This window comes from Anomaloglossus baeobatrachus, chromosome 2 (assembly GCF_048569485.1).
Source record: "Anomaloglossus baeobatrachus isolate aAnoBae1 chromosome 2, aAnoBae1.hap1, whole genome shotgun sequence".
NCBI classification, from domain to species: Eukaryota; Metazoa; Chordata; class Amphibia; order Anura; family Aromobatidae; genus Anomaloglossus; species Anomaloglossus baeobatrachus.
In genome coordinates, this window is record NC_134354.1 from 220,811,598 (window position 1) to 220,826,938 (window position 15,341).

Below are 15,341 nucleotides of genomic sequence, written 5' to 3' on the forward strand. Positions count from 1 at the left end.
CCGGAGCCCCGGGGAGTGAAATTTATTTACTTAAACGGTGGATTCGGGAAGGAGGGGACCTCTGCCTGACGTCAGGAGGGGTGGTGCCTCCTCCCCGAACCTACAGAGGCTGTGATTGGCTGACGAACGCCGCTCAGCCAATTACAGCCACTGTAATGTTCCAGCCATTGAAAATGGCTGGAACATTGAAATCCAGCCCTGATCAGTGCTGCTGTAGCACTGGCCATTGGCTGGAGCTGGGTGATCGATGCTTCACCCGCCCCCAGCTCTGATTGGAGAGACCGGTCTTGTGACCGCTCTCTCCAATCAATGTGGATCTGCGGCCTGTGACCGTCCCTGGAAGCCGAGGAGAGCGGTAAGTTGTTGTCCCCGCCCCTGTCCCCGATCGCCCCGCCGCCCGCCCCTGTCCCCGATCGCCCCGCCGCTGCTCCCGCTTCACCGCTGTCCCCGCCGCTGCTCCCGCTTCACCGCCGCTGTCTCCGATCGCCCCGCCGCTGCTCCCGCTTCACCGCCGCTGTCTCCGATCGCCCCGCCGCTGCTCCCGCTTCACCGCCGCTGTCTCCGATCGCCCCGCCGCTGCTCCCGCTTCACCGCTGTCCCCGCCGCTGTCTCCTATCGCCCGCCGCTGCTGCCGCTGTCTCCGATCGCCCCGCCGCTGCTGCCGCTTCACCGCTGTCCCCGCCGCCATGCTCCCGATGCACCGCTGTCTCCGCCGCCATGCTCCCGCTCCACCGCTGTCCCCGCCGCCATGCTCCCGCTGCACCGCTGTCTCCGCCGCCGCTCCCGATCCACCGCCGTCCCCGCCGCCATGCTCCCGCTGCACCGCTGTCTCCGCCGCCGCTCCCGATCCACCGCCGTCCCTGCCGCCATGCTCCCGCTGCACCGCCGTCCCCGCCGCCATGCTCCCGCTGCACCGCCGTCCCCGCCGCCATGCTCCCGCTGCACCGCTGTCTGCGCCGCCGCTCCCGATCCACCGCCGTCCCCGCCGCCATGCTCCCGCTCCACCGCCGTCCCCGCCGCCGCTCCCAATCCACCGCCGTCCCCGCCGCCATGCTCGCCACTGTCCCCGCCGCCGTCGCACCCACCTTTTTCAGCCGCTGCTGCCCCCGATCGGCGGCGGCCGCCGCCTCCTTCATCGGCTGCCCCTTCTCCATCGCCACACCACCTATCCCTCCATGTGCTGCAAGCCACCCTCCCCCCACGTGGGGGGAGGGTGGCTGGCTTGCAGCACATGTGGGGGGAGGGTGGCTGGCTTGCAGCACATGTGGGGGGAGGGTGGCTGGCTTGCAGCACATGTGGGGGGAGGGTGGCTGGCTTGCAGCACATGTGCTGCAAGCCCCCCTCCCTCCCCCTACATGTGCTGCAAGCCCCCCTCCCTCCCCCTACATGTGCTGCAAGCCCCCCTCCCTTCCCCTACATGTGCCATCTCTCTCTCCCATCAGACTCTGCCCCCCTCCCCGATCTGCTGCCTGCTCTCTCCCATTTTCCATCTACTGCCCCCTCTCACCCTCCTCGATCTGTTGCCTCCTTCATCTGCTGCCTCTTCTGTCTGCTGTCTCTTCTGTCTGCTGTGATCCTGCTGCCTAGATCCATCCTGTAAGGTAGGTATCCCCATCTCACCCCCCCCCCATCCTCTGCCGCTCCTCCATCCGCTGCGCCATTTCCCACCCATCCGCTGCGCCATTTCCCATCATCCATCCGCTGCGCCCTTTCCCATCCTCTGCCGCTCCTCCATCCGCTGCGCCCTTTCCCATCTTCCATCCGCTGCGCCCTTTCTCATCTGCCGCCCCGCCCTCTCGCATCGCATTATCTAGCGCAGTTGCTTGCTTCCAGACTGCAGTGGATGATGCGATGCGAGACTCGTGCATTGCTCTCACGTTTGGCACTGGTCTTGGCAGGCGCTCATTTTTTTTTTTTTTTTTTTTTTCTACTGATGTCTGTATTTTTTATTTCGCCAAACTAATTTTTTTTGTATGGGGGGGGGTCTAGTTTCCAAAATGGGATCACATGTGGGGGAGCTCCATTGTTTAGGCACCTCAGGGGGTCTCCAAATGAAACATGGCGTCTGCTAATAATTCCAATCAATTTTACTGTGAAATGGCGCTCCTTCTCTTCTGAGCCCCGCCGTACGCCCAAACAATTGATTTCCACCACATATGAGGTATCGTCGTACTCAGGAGAAATTGCACAATACATTTTATGGTGCATTTTTTCCTCATACCCTTGTGGAAAAAAAGCTACCTGTTTGAAAAAACTATTTTGTGGTAAAAAAAATAAAATATTTTCACGGCTCAACATTACAAACGTTTGTGAAGCCTCCAGGGGTTCAAAGTGCTCCCTAAACAGCTAGATAAATTCCATGAGGGGTCTAGTTTCCAAAATGGGGTCAATTGTGGGGGAGCTCCATTGTTTAGGCACTTCAGGGGGTCTCCAAACGCAACATAGCGTCCGCTAATAATTCCAACCAATTTTGCTGTGAAATGGCGCTCCTTGCCTTCCGAGTCCTGCCGTGCGCCCAAACATTTGATTTCCACCACATATGGGGTATCTGCGTACTCAGGAGAAAATGCACAATACATTTTATGGTGCATTTTTTCCTGATACCCTTGTGATAAAAAAAGCTACCTGGTTGAAGCAACAGTTTTGTGGTAAAAAAAAATTTTTTCTTTTCACGGCTCAACGTTATAAATTTCTGTGAAGCCACCAGGGGTTCAAAGTGCACATCAAACATCTAGAAAAAATATTTGAGGGCTCTAGTTTCCAAAATGGGGTCACTTATGGGGGAGCTCCATTGTTTAGGCACCTCGGGGAGTCTTCAAACCCGACATGGCGTCCGCTAATGAGTGCAGCTAATTTTGCACTCAAAAATTCAAATGGCGCTCCTTGCCTTCCGAGTCCTGCTGTGTGCCCAAACATTTGATTACCACCACATATGGGGTATCTGTGTACTCAGGAGAAAATGCACAATACATTTTATGATGCATTTTTCCTGATACCCTTGTGAAAATGCTAAATTTTATGGCTAAAGTAACATTTTTGTGTTAAAGTAAAATTTTCATTTTTTCGTCTACATTGCTTTGGTTGCTGTGAAGCTCCTAAAGGGTTAATAAACTTCTTGGATGTGGTTTTGAGCAGAGTGAGGGGTGCAGATTTTAGAATTGGGTCACTTTTGGGTATTTTCTGTCGCCTAGGTTTCTCAAATCACTCCAAATGTGATGTGGTCCCCAAAAATTTTTTTTGTAAATTTTGTTGGAAAAATGAGAAATTGGTGATGAACTTTGAACCCTTCTAACTTCCTAACGGAATTTTTTTTTTTTTCAAAACTTGTGCTGGTGTAAAGTAGACATGTGGGAAATGTTATTTAGTAATTTTTTTGTGTGACATATCTCTCAGATTTATGGGCATAAAATTTCAAATTTTGAAAATTGCAAAATTTTCGCCAAATTTCCGAAATTTTCACAAATAAACGCAAAACATATCTGCCTAAATTTACCACTGACATGAAGTACAATATGTCACAAAAAAACAATCTCAGAATCGCCGGATCCGTTGAAGTGTTCCAGAGTTATAACCTGTCAAAGTGACACTGGTCAAAATTGCAAAAAATGGCCGGGTCTTTAAGGTGAAAACAGGCTGGGGGCTGAAGGGGTTAAATAGCCTAACCACGTAATAGCGCTGCCATTGTCACAGAAACAAATGCCTTTGTTTGTTGCACAACAATACCACTGCCAGTGCATGTAATGGGGGTTTTATATTTCCCATTCACACGCACTTAAATAAAAAAAAAAATTGCAGATTTTATAATCAAAGGTTTACTCATCATTCACATGTATTCAGTACAGAACAGCGACCCCTGAAAATCCACAGCGGATTTACTACTGTTTGCAAAGGGATTTTTTGTGTTTAAATATATAAAGACTGTCTGCAGAAGACGTTATTACGTAGCTTTCTGCGCATGGTTAACTTATTGTGTCTACTATTGCTTCTGATTTTAGACAGAAGAGGCTGGAGAAAGTCATGGAAGAAGAAGGCCTCCGCGATGAAGAGGTAAAAGCAACGGTATAGCTGCAGTAATTGAATGAATTATAGATGACTGACTGTGACTGTAGTGACCGGATCTCATTAGTTAGCGCTGATAAAATCTGTATCCAAGAAGCTGGCCTGCATACTAAGGGATCTTCTCACCATTGTTGCTTCATTCTACCTTATACATTGTTGCCATTCTCTTTATTAATATATCATTCTTGTTTCTTTAAGTAGACCTATAAATCTAGTCTTTAGACCCCATTAAAGGGAATCTGTCTCCAGTTTTTGCTAAACAATGTGAGAACAGCAGGATGTAGGGGCAGAGATCCCGATTCTGGTTATGTATCACTTACTATACACGTGGCTTCATTTTTTTTATTGAATCTTCTTTTTTTTTTCTGATGCAGAGCTACCTTTTTTTTTTTCAAATGCTGATGGTTTATATTCAGTATCTCCGCCCAAACCACTGATTGGCTGCTTTCTGTGTACACTGTGCATAGACAGAAAAATTAGGAAATCAGTCGTGGGGTGGGGTGTGGTTGGATTACTTGGCAGTAGGTTTACTAATAGTCAAGTGATAATGTCCTGCAGATAAAATGGTGATTTTTATCAAAGCTACATTAAGCAGCCCAGTAAGTGACACACCATTGGAATCTGAGTTGTTGCTGTCAGATTAGATGGGGACAAAAACCTGGCGACCAATTCCCTTTAATAGGATTGACTTTTTAAAAAGCTATAGTATGTTTTCATTCACAAGTAACTGTTGTTTGCATCCCATGATAACAGTGAGCTAAATTTGTAGTGACATTAGAAATGTCCTACTACCTTGCAATATCCAGGCAACCACACGATCTATTATGATCCTGCCTTTATACTCCCTTCTATGACGCACACAATTTTTTCTCGTACGTTTGGTAAATTGGCTAGAAGTAAGGTATAGAACAAATTGTGTGGCTGCAGCATCCGACTACACAAGGTATGTTTGTTGTCTGTTACCATGGAGATGCATAGATCTGCATAGCAGCTGTAGACACAGAGTAGTACATTTTAGTCAAGACTATTTGCAAATTGGCATCCTTTTATTCTATATGTAGGTAAACAATAACAAAAGAAAAAGTTTGCGAATTTGGACATGGCTTGTAATGTTTTCACTGTGAGGACTACTTTTATGAAACACTTGAGATGCACAAAACTTGAAATATAAAATAATAGTCATAAATCGCATACACGTATATGTTCTGAATAGAAACGCCTGACAAGTTATGAAAGCGTAACATTTGGAAACTGTGATTAAGTCTGACCCAAGAAAAGCCTTAGGCTATATATACAGTGCCTTGCGAAAGTATTCGCCCCCCCCCCCCCCCCCCCTTGATTTTTTTCAACCTTTTCCCACATTTCAGGCTTCAAACATACAAATAAAAATGAAATGTTATGGTGAAGAATCAACAAGTGGACACAATTGTGAAGTTGAACAATGTTAATTGCTTATTTTAAACTTTTTTAAAAAATAATAAACTGACAATTGGGGTGTGCAATATTATTCATCCCCTTTAAGCTAATGCTGTGTAGCGCCACCTTTTGCTGCGATTACAGCTGCAAGTCACTTGGGGAATGTGTCTATCAGTTTTGCACATCGAGAGACTGAAATTCTTGCCCATTCTTCCTTTGTAAACAGCTGGAGCTGAGTGAGGTTGGATGGATAGCGATTGTGAACAGCAGTTTTCAGCTTTTTCCACAGATTCACGATTGGATTCAGGTCTGGACTTTGACTTGGCCATTCTAACACCTGGATGCGTTTATTTGTGAACCATTCCATTGTAGATTTTGCTTTATGTTTGGGATCATTGTCTTGTTGAAAGACAAATCTCCATCCTATCTCAGGTCTTTTGCAGACTCCAACAGGTTTTCTTCAAGAATGGTCCTGTATTTGGCTCCATCCATCTTCCCATCAATTTTAACCATCTTTCATGTCCCTGCTTAAGAAAAGCCGGCCCAAACCATGATGCTGCCACCACCATGGATGGTGTGTTCAGGGTGATGAGCTGTGTTGCTTTTACGCCAAACCTATCATTTGGCATTGTGCCCAAATAGTTCAATTTTTGTTTCATCTGACCAGAGCACCTTCTTCAACATGTTTGGTGTGTCTCCCAGGAGGCTTGTGGCAAACTTTAAACAACACTTTTTATGGATATCTTTGAGAAATTGCTTTCTCCTTGCCACTCTTCCATAAAGGCCAGATTTGTGCAGTGTAGTGTTGTCCTATGGAGAGACTCTGCCACCTCAGCTGTAGGTCTCTGCAGTTCATCCAGAGTGATCATGGGCCTCTTGGCTGCATCTCTGATCACTCTTCTCCTTGTTTGAGATTAAATTTTTGAGGGACAGCCGGGTCTTTGGTAGATTTGCAGTGGTATGATACTCCTTCCATTTCAATATGATCACTTGCACAGTGCTAATTGAGATGTTTAAAGGTTTGGAAATCTTTTTGTAACCAAATCCTGCTTTTAAGCTTCTCCACATCTCCACAACAGTATCACGGACCTCCCTGTTGTGTTCCTTGGTCTTCATGATGTTATCTGTGCTTTCAACAGAACACTGAGACTATCACAGAGCAGGTGCATTTATACAGAGACTCTATTATGGGCAGCACAGTGGCATGCAGGAGGGGAGGCATTTATCTCCCTCTCTCCTTTGTAGCCGGCTATTGCCATTCTCGCCCTGCACACACGGTACACCAGTGTACCATGAGTGCAGTGCGATCTTTCTCTCGCCCCACAGACTTGAATGGGTGCGAGAGAGAGAGTCTCGCATTATAATTGTAGCATGCTGCGACTGTTTTCTCAGTCCGATTAGGGTTGAGAAAATAATCTCTCATCTGTGCTGGCACATAGTGGAATGCGATCTTTTATCACATTCCACTCACACACCGATTTTTATGCCATGTGTTTTAGGCCTTAAAGGGAGTCTGTCAGCTTTGTGCACGATGGCCTGGTCAAACATTTTAGTACACCTTCCCAGATACATGTTTTCCCACAATTCTCCACCCCCTCTTCTTTGATTGATTGACAGCTTTGGTTGACAGAGGAAGATAGTGATGGATGGAAAATTAGTAGATGAGAAGGTGTACTGTTTGGCCGCACAAAGGGTGCACCGAGCACCTGTGTTTGGTTTGAACAGCCATTCTTTGCTGACAGTGTCTTTAAATGTATCCAATATGCACAGTCAATAGGGTGATAAGAAATGCATCTACGTGTATTATTACCTCCTTAGCAGGAGAACACATCCACTGTCATTGTTGGTGACCACATGAACACATACTGTATATCCATACATGACTAGAGAGATGAGTGGTCATTAATCTGTGACTTCATCTGCTATGGCGTGTGCTTTCCCAACAGCTGGAAAGTGCCAGCCTGCACACCAGTTATCTATACACAGTGTATTTACTTGTTGCTGCCACACCTTTCCAAAGAGTATGAGGAAATGGAGCCTCTGGTATGCAACGCTGCTGTGTACTTCCTCTCTACTCCCAGGAGCATTTTATTTGCAGTCACTCATAAATGTTATTTATTCTGTGTCCCCCTCATTTTCAAGCTAGATGGCAGTCCTAGAGGGTGTTCACCTATTCATGATAGGGGTATATCCTAGTGATATCTGATGACTTTAAAGCATGCCATAGCCCCTCTTATGATGCTTACAGTAAAAAAAGATTGACAGCTCTTTGGATTACTCAATATGTTTACATGACTGTAGCGTAAAATTGATTATAATGTTCCCAGTGATAATGCTAAAATTATTTTACACATTTGCCATTGACCTGAAAGACAAAATGTATAAATAACCTATGCATTTATTTGGGTAACATCAAGACCCTTAGAACAGGTTATCAGACTTGTTGTCCCTGTAATTCAGGGGTCTCAAACTTAGCTGGGTATATGGGCAACACATAATGCTACATGTGCACGTTTTTGACCCCGCAAAAATTGCATTAAAAAACCGCATGCATTTTTGTTGCGTTTTTGGTAATGCGTTTTTTTTTTTTTTTTTTTTTAAAGAAAGATAGAAGAGGATAATTGATTGATAGATAGCTAGATAGAACAAATAGATAAAAAGAACCTATAGAATAGATAATTAGAAATAACAGGATAGCTCCTTAGATAGTGATAGCTAGTTTGGCCAGCTGTTTTATAAATTACTTTTTGGTTAAAAAAATGACATGAGGTCCCCCCCCATCTTTCATATCCAGCACAGGAACAGTAACAGCTGAGCGCTGCAGCCCTCAGCTGTCTGCTGTATCTTGGCTGGCTATGAAAAATAGAGGGGATCCCACGTGGTGTTTTTTTATTTTTTAATTACATGCGTCTGAGACCCCCCCCCCCCCATTACTAATCTGTAAGTGAAAGTAAATAAACACAAACACCCAAAAAATCCTTTATTTGAAATAAGACAAAAAAAAGCACCCTCTTTCACCACTTTTTGAGCTTCAAAGCACCCCTGCAGGTCCGACATAATCCACATGAGGTCCCACGATGCTTCCAGCACTGCTACATCTGACACTCACAGCGCGCGCCATAGAACATGACTGCCCACTATGAGCTCCACGCAACAACGAAAGTGAGCCACACAATCAGCGTTGATGTCACTCTAGTGATTTGAGGTCACAGGTGGAAGACTCCAGCTGTGGCCACGGCTAACCTGAGTGACGTCCGCACTTATCACATAGCTCACTTCAGTTGCTGCGTGGAGCTCACAGCGGGCAGTCATGCGCTATGATGCTCGTTGTGAGGTTTAGATGTAGCAGAGCTGGAAGCGTCGTGAAACCTCTTGTGGATTACGTCGGAACTGCAGGGGTGTTTGGGAGGTTAATAAAGTAGTGAAAAGGGGTGTTTTTTTGTTTTTTTTATTTTTTTTGTTGTCTTTTATTCCAAATAAAGGATTATTTTGGGGTTTGTGTTTATTGCTTTTTACTTATAGATTAGTGATGGGGAGGTCTCATAGACGCCTCCCATTATGCATCTGGGACTTAGTGAGAGCTGTGGGCTGCCATTAACCCCTTATTACCCTGATTGCCACCGCACCAGGGCAATCGGGAAGAGCCTGGTAAGTACTGGGACTGTCGCATCTAAAGGATGCTGCAATTCTCGGCGACTGCATGCTGATATTTTTATGCTTGGGGGGGGGGGGGGCGCCCCCAATAACCATGGGTATACCCAGCCTGAGCATATCAGCCCCCAGCTGTCGTGCTTTTTCTTGGCTGTGTAATATAATATGAAAGATTCTACACCAATTTTTTCAATTTATTTATTTTACTGTCCTATATAGATTTGCCCACTGGCGTCTGTGATTGGTTGTAGTCAGATGGTCACTCAGGCTTGTGGCTCGTCTGACTTCAACCAATCACAGATGCCAAAGGGCGGGGGAAGCCGTGCACATATTCAGTGAAGGTAATGAGCTGCCCGGGAAGTGAATGGCCACGGGAGCAGAGTGACAGCCGACCCAGAGTCAGCGGAAGATTGATCTGCAAGTCCTCCCATCACTATTAAGAAACGGAGGGACAAAACAAATTGACATGCTGCATCTTTGTAGTCACCACAAAAGATACAGCCAAAAAAATCTGCAACGTGCGCACAGCAAAAAATGAAATATCATAGACTTTGCTGGGGAAAGAAACACATGCAGTTTCGGTACCCAAAAAAGCAGCGTGCACACATAGCCTAATATAGCTGCTGCTGTCACAATTAACAGCGGGATCTAAACGGTTGCGATCGGCACCATTACTGACCATGGCTTTTGCAGCGGGATGTCAGCTATGTTATACAGCTGATGATGGTAACAACAGTATCATCATGTTGTACATGCACTGGCGGCCACAGACAGAAAAGGGCCCCTGTGCAAAAGCAGTAAATGGGCCCTTTGCATCCAATAACTCATCAAAATGCACAATTCCGCCTATTTTGGGGGTGAAAATGGACTCTTGTACCTCTTAGGCCCCTGTGCAGCTGCACAGGTTGCACCAATGCGAAGACTGCCCCCTATGTACATGTATAGATATTTGAGGAAAGTCAATTCTCGCTGCACCATACATGGATGGTGAGAAGGGGTTAAAAAAATTCCTCCTCTCCATAGCCACCTACCATCTGCGATCCATCAGTGCGAGAAAGGGACCCTCTTCTGATGCATTGTGGTATGATATTGTTATGGGCCACCGGCACAGTCCTCTCTTGGCCTGAGGATGTTTTGCGAGCCGTGGGCCACAGATGACCGACTCAGAGGCCACACGAGGCCCATGGATCGTATGTTTGAGACCTTTGCTGTAAATGGTTGAACACGCTGTAACTATAGGATTGTTTTTTTTTCCACTTAAATATTTGAAATATCCAATTTAGCGGCCCTTTTTAGACTTCAAAAATTTTTTTTTATACTTCCATCCTGACGCAGATTTAGAAGGACGTCCTGTTCACAATTAACATGCCTTGAGAACAATCCTAGGAATTCTAATTATTAGACAAGAAATAAGACCTCCTCAGCAATTACCAAGAAAAGTCAAAATGTGTTTATTGGCACAAAGATTGTTTGTTAATGGTTTATTCTGTACCACATATCCAAGTATGGACATATGCCCACCGCCATATGTTTTGTGCATAAGCTATATAGTCTGTGCCAACAACCCAACTGCATCCTGGATGTGTTCACGTATGGCCGATCCGGTGCAGATTGTCCAGGCTACTATCCCTGACTGCAGATCTGGTCTATCGTCCCCTGTGTTTTCACTGAATTTGTCCGCTTTTTCAACAGTCCCAATCTGCAGTAAGGGATAGTAATCTTTGATAGCGCCATTCACTGCTTCATGTATAGAGCAAAGTGGTGTGATATTCATTCATGTTACTATTAATTTATTAATTTAACATAACATGTAGTGCTGTCTGCAATTAAATTATGCAGCTCGTCACAGTAACCATTGCCTGGCTTACTAAAATAGCTGACATAAAAAATAGAATCCCCTTTTTCTAGCCAATTATATTTTGAGAGATTTTGACTGGAATATGCGTTATATTAACTACTCACAAAAAGTTAGAGCTATATGAAGGGCGGTCCTCAGGACATTGAGGTTCTGGGGTACAAAGTTATTCACCTTTACACAGCGACTCAGCTGATCTCATAGGTTTTCTATGAGATTCGTGCTTGTCTGGGGACAACAGTGGCTGATGCATAGCGCTCTCCTTGACATCTTCGACATTGTTGTCGGCTATCATTTGTACTCAACATGATTCTACTTAAATCATTGAACAGAACTGAGGTCCACTGGTCCCTCGGCCAGCAAGACGATGACGCCTGTGCCTGGTGGAGTGGTCAGGTACTCTTGCAGGTCATCTAGCAGGCCTTGCAGATGTAAATGGTTTTGAATGGTCTGACGTTACACTTGGGTTCCTCTCACTTCCCTTAAATGGGCCTGTAATTGTGCAGTATTTATCATCTGGTTCTGAAGCGCACTGTTCACAATGAAGCAGTCATCAGTGTGATTTGCGGCCAACGGACGTTCACATCTATGCCTTTCTGTGACTTTGCGAGTCTCTCTGTACCTTTGGTGCAACCTGCTGATGACACTCAGTGACACGCTAAGTTCATTGACCACTTCCGGTCATGGATGTGCTCTGCTCTAGGGGGATCTCTGATGAGTCTGGGACCAGAAGGTAACAGTGCCTTAGGGGTACTTCTCACATAGCGAGATCGCTAGCGAGATCGCTGCTGAGTCACGGTTTTTGTGACGCACCAGTGACCTCATTAGTGATCTCACTGTGTGTGACACTGAGCAGCGATCTGGCCCCTGCTGTGAGATCGCTGATCGTTACACACAGTGCTGGTTCATTTTTTGGACGTTGCTCTCCCGCTGTAAAGCACACATCGCTGTGTTTGACAGCGAGAGAGCAACGATCTGGATGTGCAGGGAGCCGGCTTCGGGCAGCCTTCGGTAAGCTGTAACCAAATTAAATATCGGGTAACCAAGCAAAGGGCTTTGCTTGGTTACCCGATATTTACCTTGGTTAGTATCGTACGCCGCTCTCACGCTGCCAGTGCCGGCTCCCTGCACATGTAGCCGGAGTACACATCGAGTAAATAAGCAAAGCGGTTTGCTTCTTAACCCGATGTGTACTCTGGCTAGGAGTGCAGGGAGCCAGCGCTAAGCGGTGTGCGCTGGTAACCAAGGAAAATATCGGGTAACCAAGCGAAGTCCTTTGCTTGGTTACCCGATATTTACCTTAGTTAGCAAGTGGAGCATCGCTTCCACGCGTCGCTGGGGGCTTGTCACTGGTCGCTGGTGAGATCTGCCTGATTGATAGCTCACCAGCGACCATGTAGCGACGCACCAGCGATCCTGACCAGGTCAGATCGCTTGTGGGATCGCTGGAGCGTCGCTAAAGTGTGACGGTACCCTTATTGTGTGCTGTTCTGAAGCTTGTGTTTTAAATATATTTGCTTTCCTTTGGTGCTGTAGGTGATAAGGACTCTTTCCTATCTGGTATTCTTTGGAGTCTTAATCTCCGGAGCCCTTTGTGACCACTCACCTTTGCTATAAATAGTCACGTGTCTTAGTATCTGAAATTTGGTTCTAGATTCTCATATCTTAGCTGTCCACTTTGGTAGGTGCCGGTCTCTATAAGATGCCTGAAGTTTCGGAACTATTGCAGCTGTGGTGTTTGTGGTTTGTTTAGTTGCTTGCAGTGTTTTCCTTTTTTGTCTATTTTCCCCTGTCTGTCTTCAATCCCCTGTGTGCAGTTATTTATTTATTTTTTCCCCCTTTGGTGAGACTAGTGCTCTCACCAGCCCTTTCACTAGCCAGGGTAAGTTCAGGGCAAACGAGCGCCTAGGCACGTGATTGTCGACGGGGTGAAAGAACCCGTATAGTGATGTTATGGAGTGCTGGGAACAGCCTCAGGTGGGTGCAGGAGTTGACCCTGCTCCCCTCTCCCTAGCGCCCACTATTCTATTGTGTTTCTGGTGTACATGGTCTGTTGCAGCACTTGTGGGAGGTTCCTCAGTGAAGCCCCAGTAGTCTCTGTGTGAGACTTATGCATTTTGCTTTAAGCTCATAATGGCAAGGTACTGTTTATTTAGTTGATAGGTGTCGTCTTGGTCTCCTGATGTCAAAATGTGAACAGCATGATGAGGGGGACTGTTTAAATACCAATTCTAATTGAACCCCAAAATTTATTGGGTGATTCATGGATCATACACTTGTGAATTTTGTCATTAAGCTCTTTGTTAGAGAACAGTAATTTGTGCAAAAAGTACTGAAAGATTGGACATGTGCATCTAAAAGTTTAGAAAAGGTCACATTAAGATCATCTGAAAAGGTTAAAGGGCATTTTAGGACCTTCCTGAAATTTCACCTGAAAGCCAAATATCCCTAACATTTTGTGAGTCGTGTCCATGCCCTGTAGTGGATCACTGTTGCATAGCAAATATTTTGATTCAGATCAGATATTTTGAATTTTGATCAGCATGCGACCATGATCCAATATATATATATATAATGTGTATATATATATATATTTATGTATAAACACAATACATTTTTTTTTTTTTTCACACAAACTATTCTTTATTATTCCTTCCTCACATTATACATTTTTGTAGTGGTGCACACTTGTGTGAATAAATTGCAATCTCAGAGACCAGGGCATAATAATTAATATTACTACACATGAAATCCAGCAGTGTAGAAATACAATATGCAAAATGGGTGCGATATTCCCAAATCTCATCAACAGAGTACATATACAGTTGGAATTGACCTGTGGTTCTGATTTGATACAGAAGATGTCCAAATGGAAGTGGAAGCAGAACTGCGCAGAGACTTGTTCCCCAATATAAATGATAGAGATTAATCTAATAGAAACATTTTAAAATGTGAGATTCCTCAGTGGTTGATACCTTTTTAATGGTTAACAAAAAAGATAGTAATAAATAGCAAGCTTTCCAGACTACTTCACGCCTGATGGAGACTGGAGTGGTCTCAAAAGCTTGACATTTATCTTTTCATTTAGCTATTCTAGGGTATCAACCACTGAGGCCCCTAAAAAATGAAAAGTTCTAACAAAGTCATCACTTATGCTGGTTTGTAACGTACTGTTTGGTCTTGTAGATGTTACGCATTATAAATTATTTATATTTTCATTGCATGCAAATCTAGAAAAAGATGAGACGGTCGGCACATGCCCGAAAAGAGACAGAGTTTCTGCGACTGAAAAGGACACGTTTGGGATTAGAGGATTTCGAGTCCTTGAAAGTGATAGGAAGAGGAGCTTTTGGGGAGGTAAGAAGCCAAAATGTATTGTTATAATAAACAAACACACACACACACACACACACACACACACACACACACACACACACGATAATGTGATGAAACCCAGATATATAGGTGCCGAGAGAAAGAGGGTGGGTTTGAAATCTATGCATGTGCCTTTTTTTTTTTTTTTTTTGCTGTAGGTCCGATTGGTTCAGAAGAAAGACACTGGTCATGTCTATGCAATGAAGATTTTGAGGAAATCTGATATGCTGGAGAAGGAACAGGTAAGAAAACTATATAGACTTGTGCCAAGATAGGCCTTGCACCACACATACAGAGGATATAAAAAGTCTACAACAAACAACAAAAATATTCATATCTAGAAGAATAATTTAAGAACTTTTTCCACCTTTTATTGTCACATAAACTGCACAAATCCATTCCGAAAACAAACCAATGTTGTTTTGATAGGGGGAAAAAAGGTAGAGAACAAACAATATGGTTGCATAAATATACACATCCTTAAACCAATACGTTGTTGAATTCGCATTTGACAACTACGCAAAATGACCAAAGGCTGTCACACACATATAGAATTGGAAATCTTCGCCCACTCTTCTTTGCAGTAGCGCTCCAAATTGACAGATTATGAGGGCAGCTCCTTTTGTACAGCAAATTTCCAGGTTAACACAGATTTTTAATTGGATTCAGGTCTGGGCTCTGGCTGGGCCATTATAAAACTGATTTCATTTTTCTGGCAAAACTAATTTATTTTTGTTTTTGTTTTTCTTGTTTTTGTTATTGATTTGGAGGTATCTTTTTGTATTGCGCAGTGTTGTCTTTGTGCCAAACATACCTTTTGGAATTATGCCCAAAACATTCATCCTTGGTCTCATCAGATCATAAAATGTTTTCTCAAATTCTTTTGATAGGATTCCTGTAGGTTTTGGCAAACCACAGCCAGGCTTTGATGTTTTTCTTCATAAGAAAAGGCTTCCATTTTGCCACCCTGACCCCACAGGCCACA

The 15,341-nt window shown here is 44.7% G+C and overlaps 1 protein-coding gene across 1 annotated transcript in view; it reads left to right on the forward strand.

Moving 5' to 3' along the window:
* LOC142291248 (serine/threonine-protein kinase 38) overlaps positions 1-15,341 on the forward strand; it is a 125,035-nt gene that overhangs the window by 47,854 nt on the left and 61,840 nt on the right. The window contains exons 3-5 of the mRNA XM_075335627.1: positions 3,996-4,047; positions 14,216-14,338; positions 14,515-14,598. Of these exons, the coding sequence (XP_075191742.1) occupies positions 3,996-4,047; positions 14,216-14,338; positions 14,515-14,598 (259 nt within the window). The remainder of the gene's footprint in view (positions 1-3,995; positions 4,048-14,215; positions 14,339-14,514; positions 14,599-15,341) is intronic.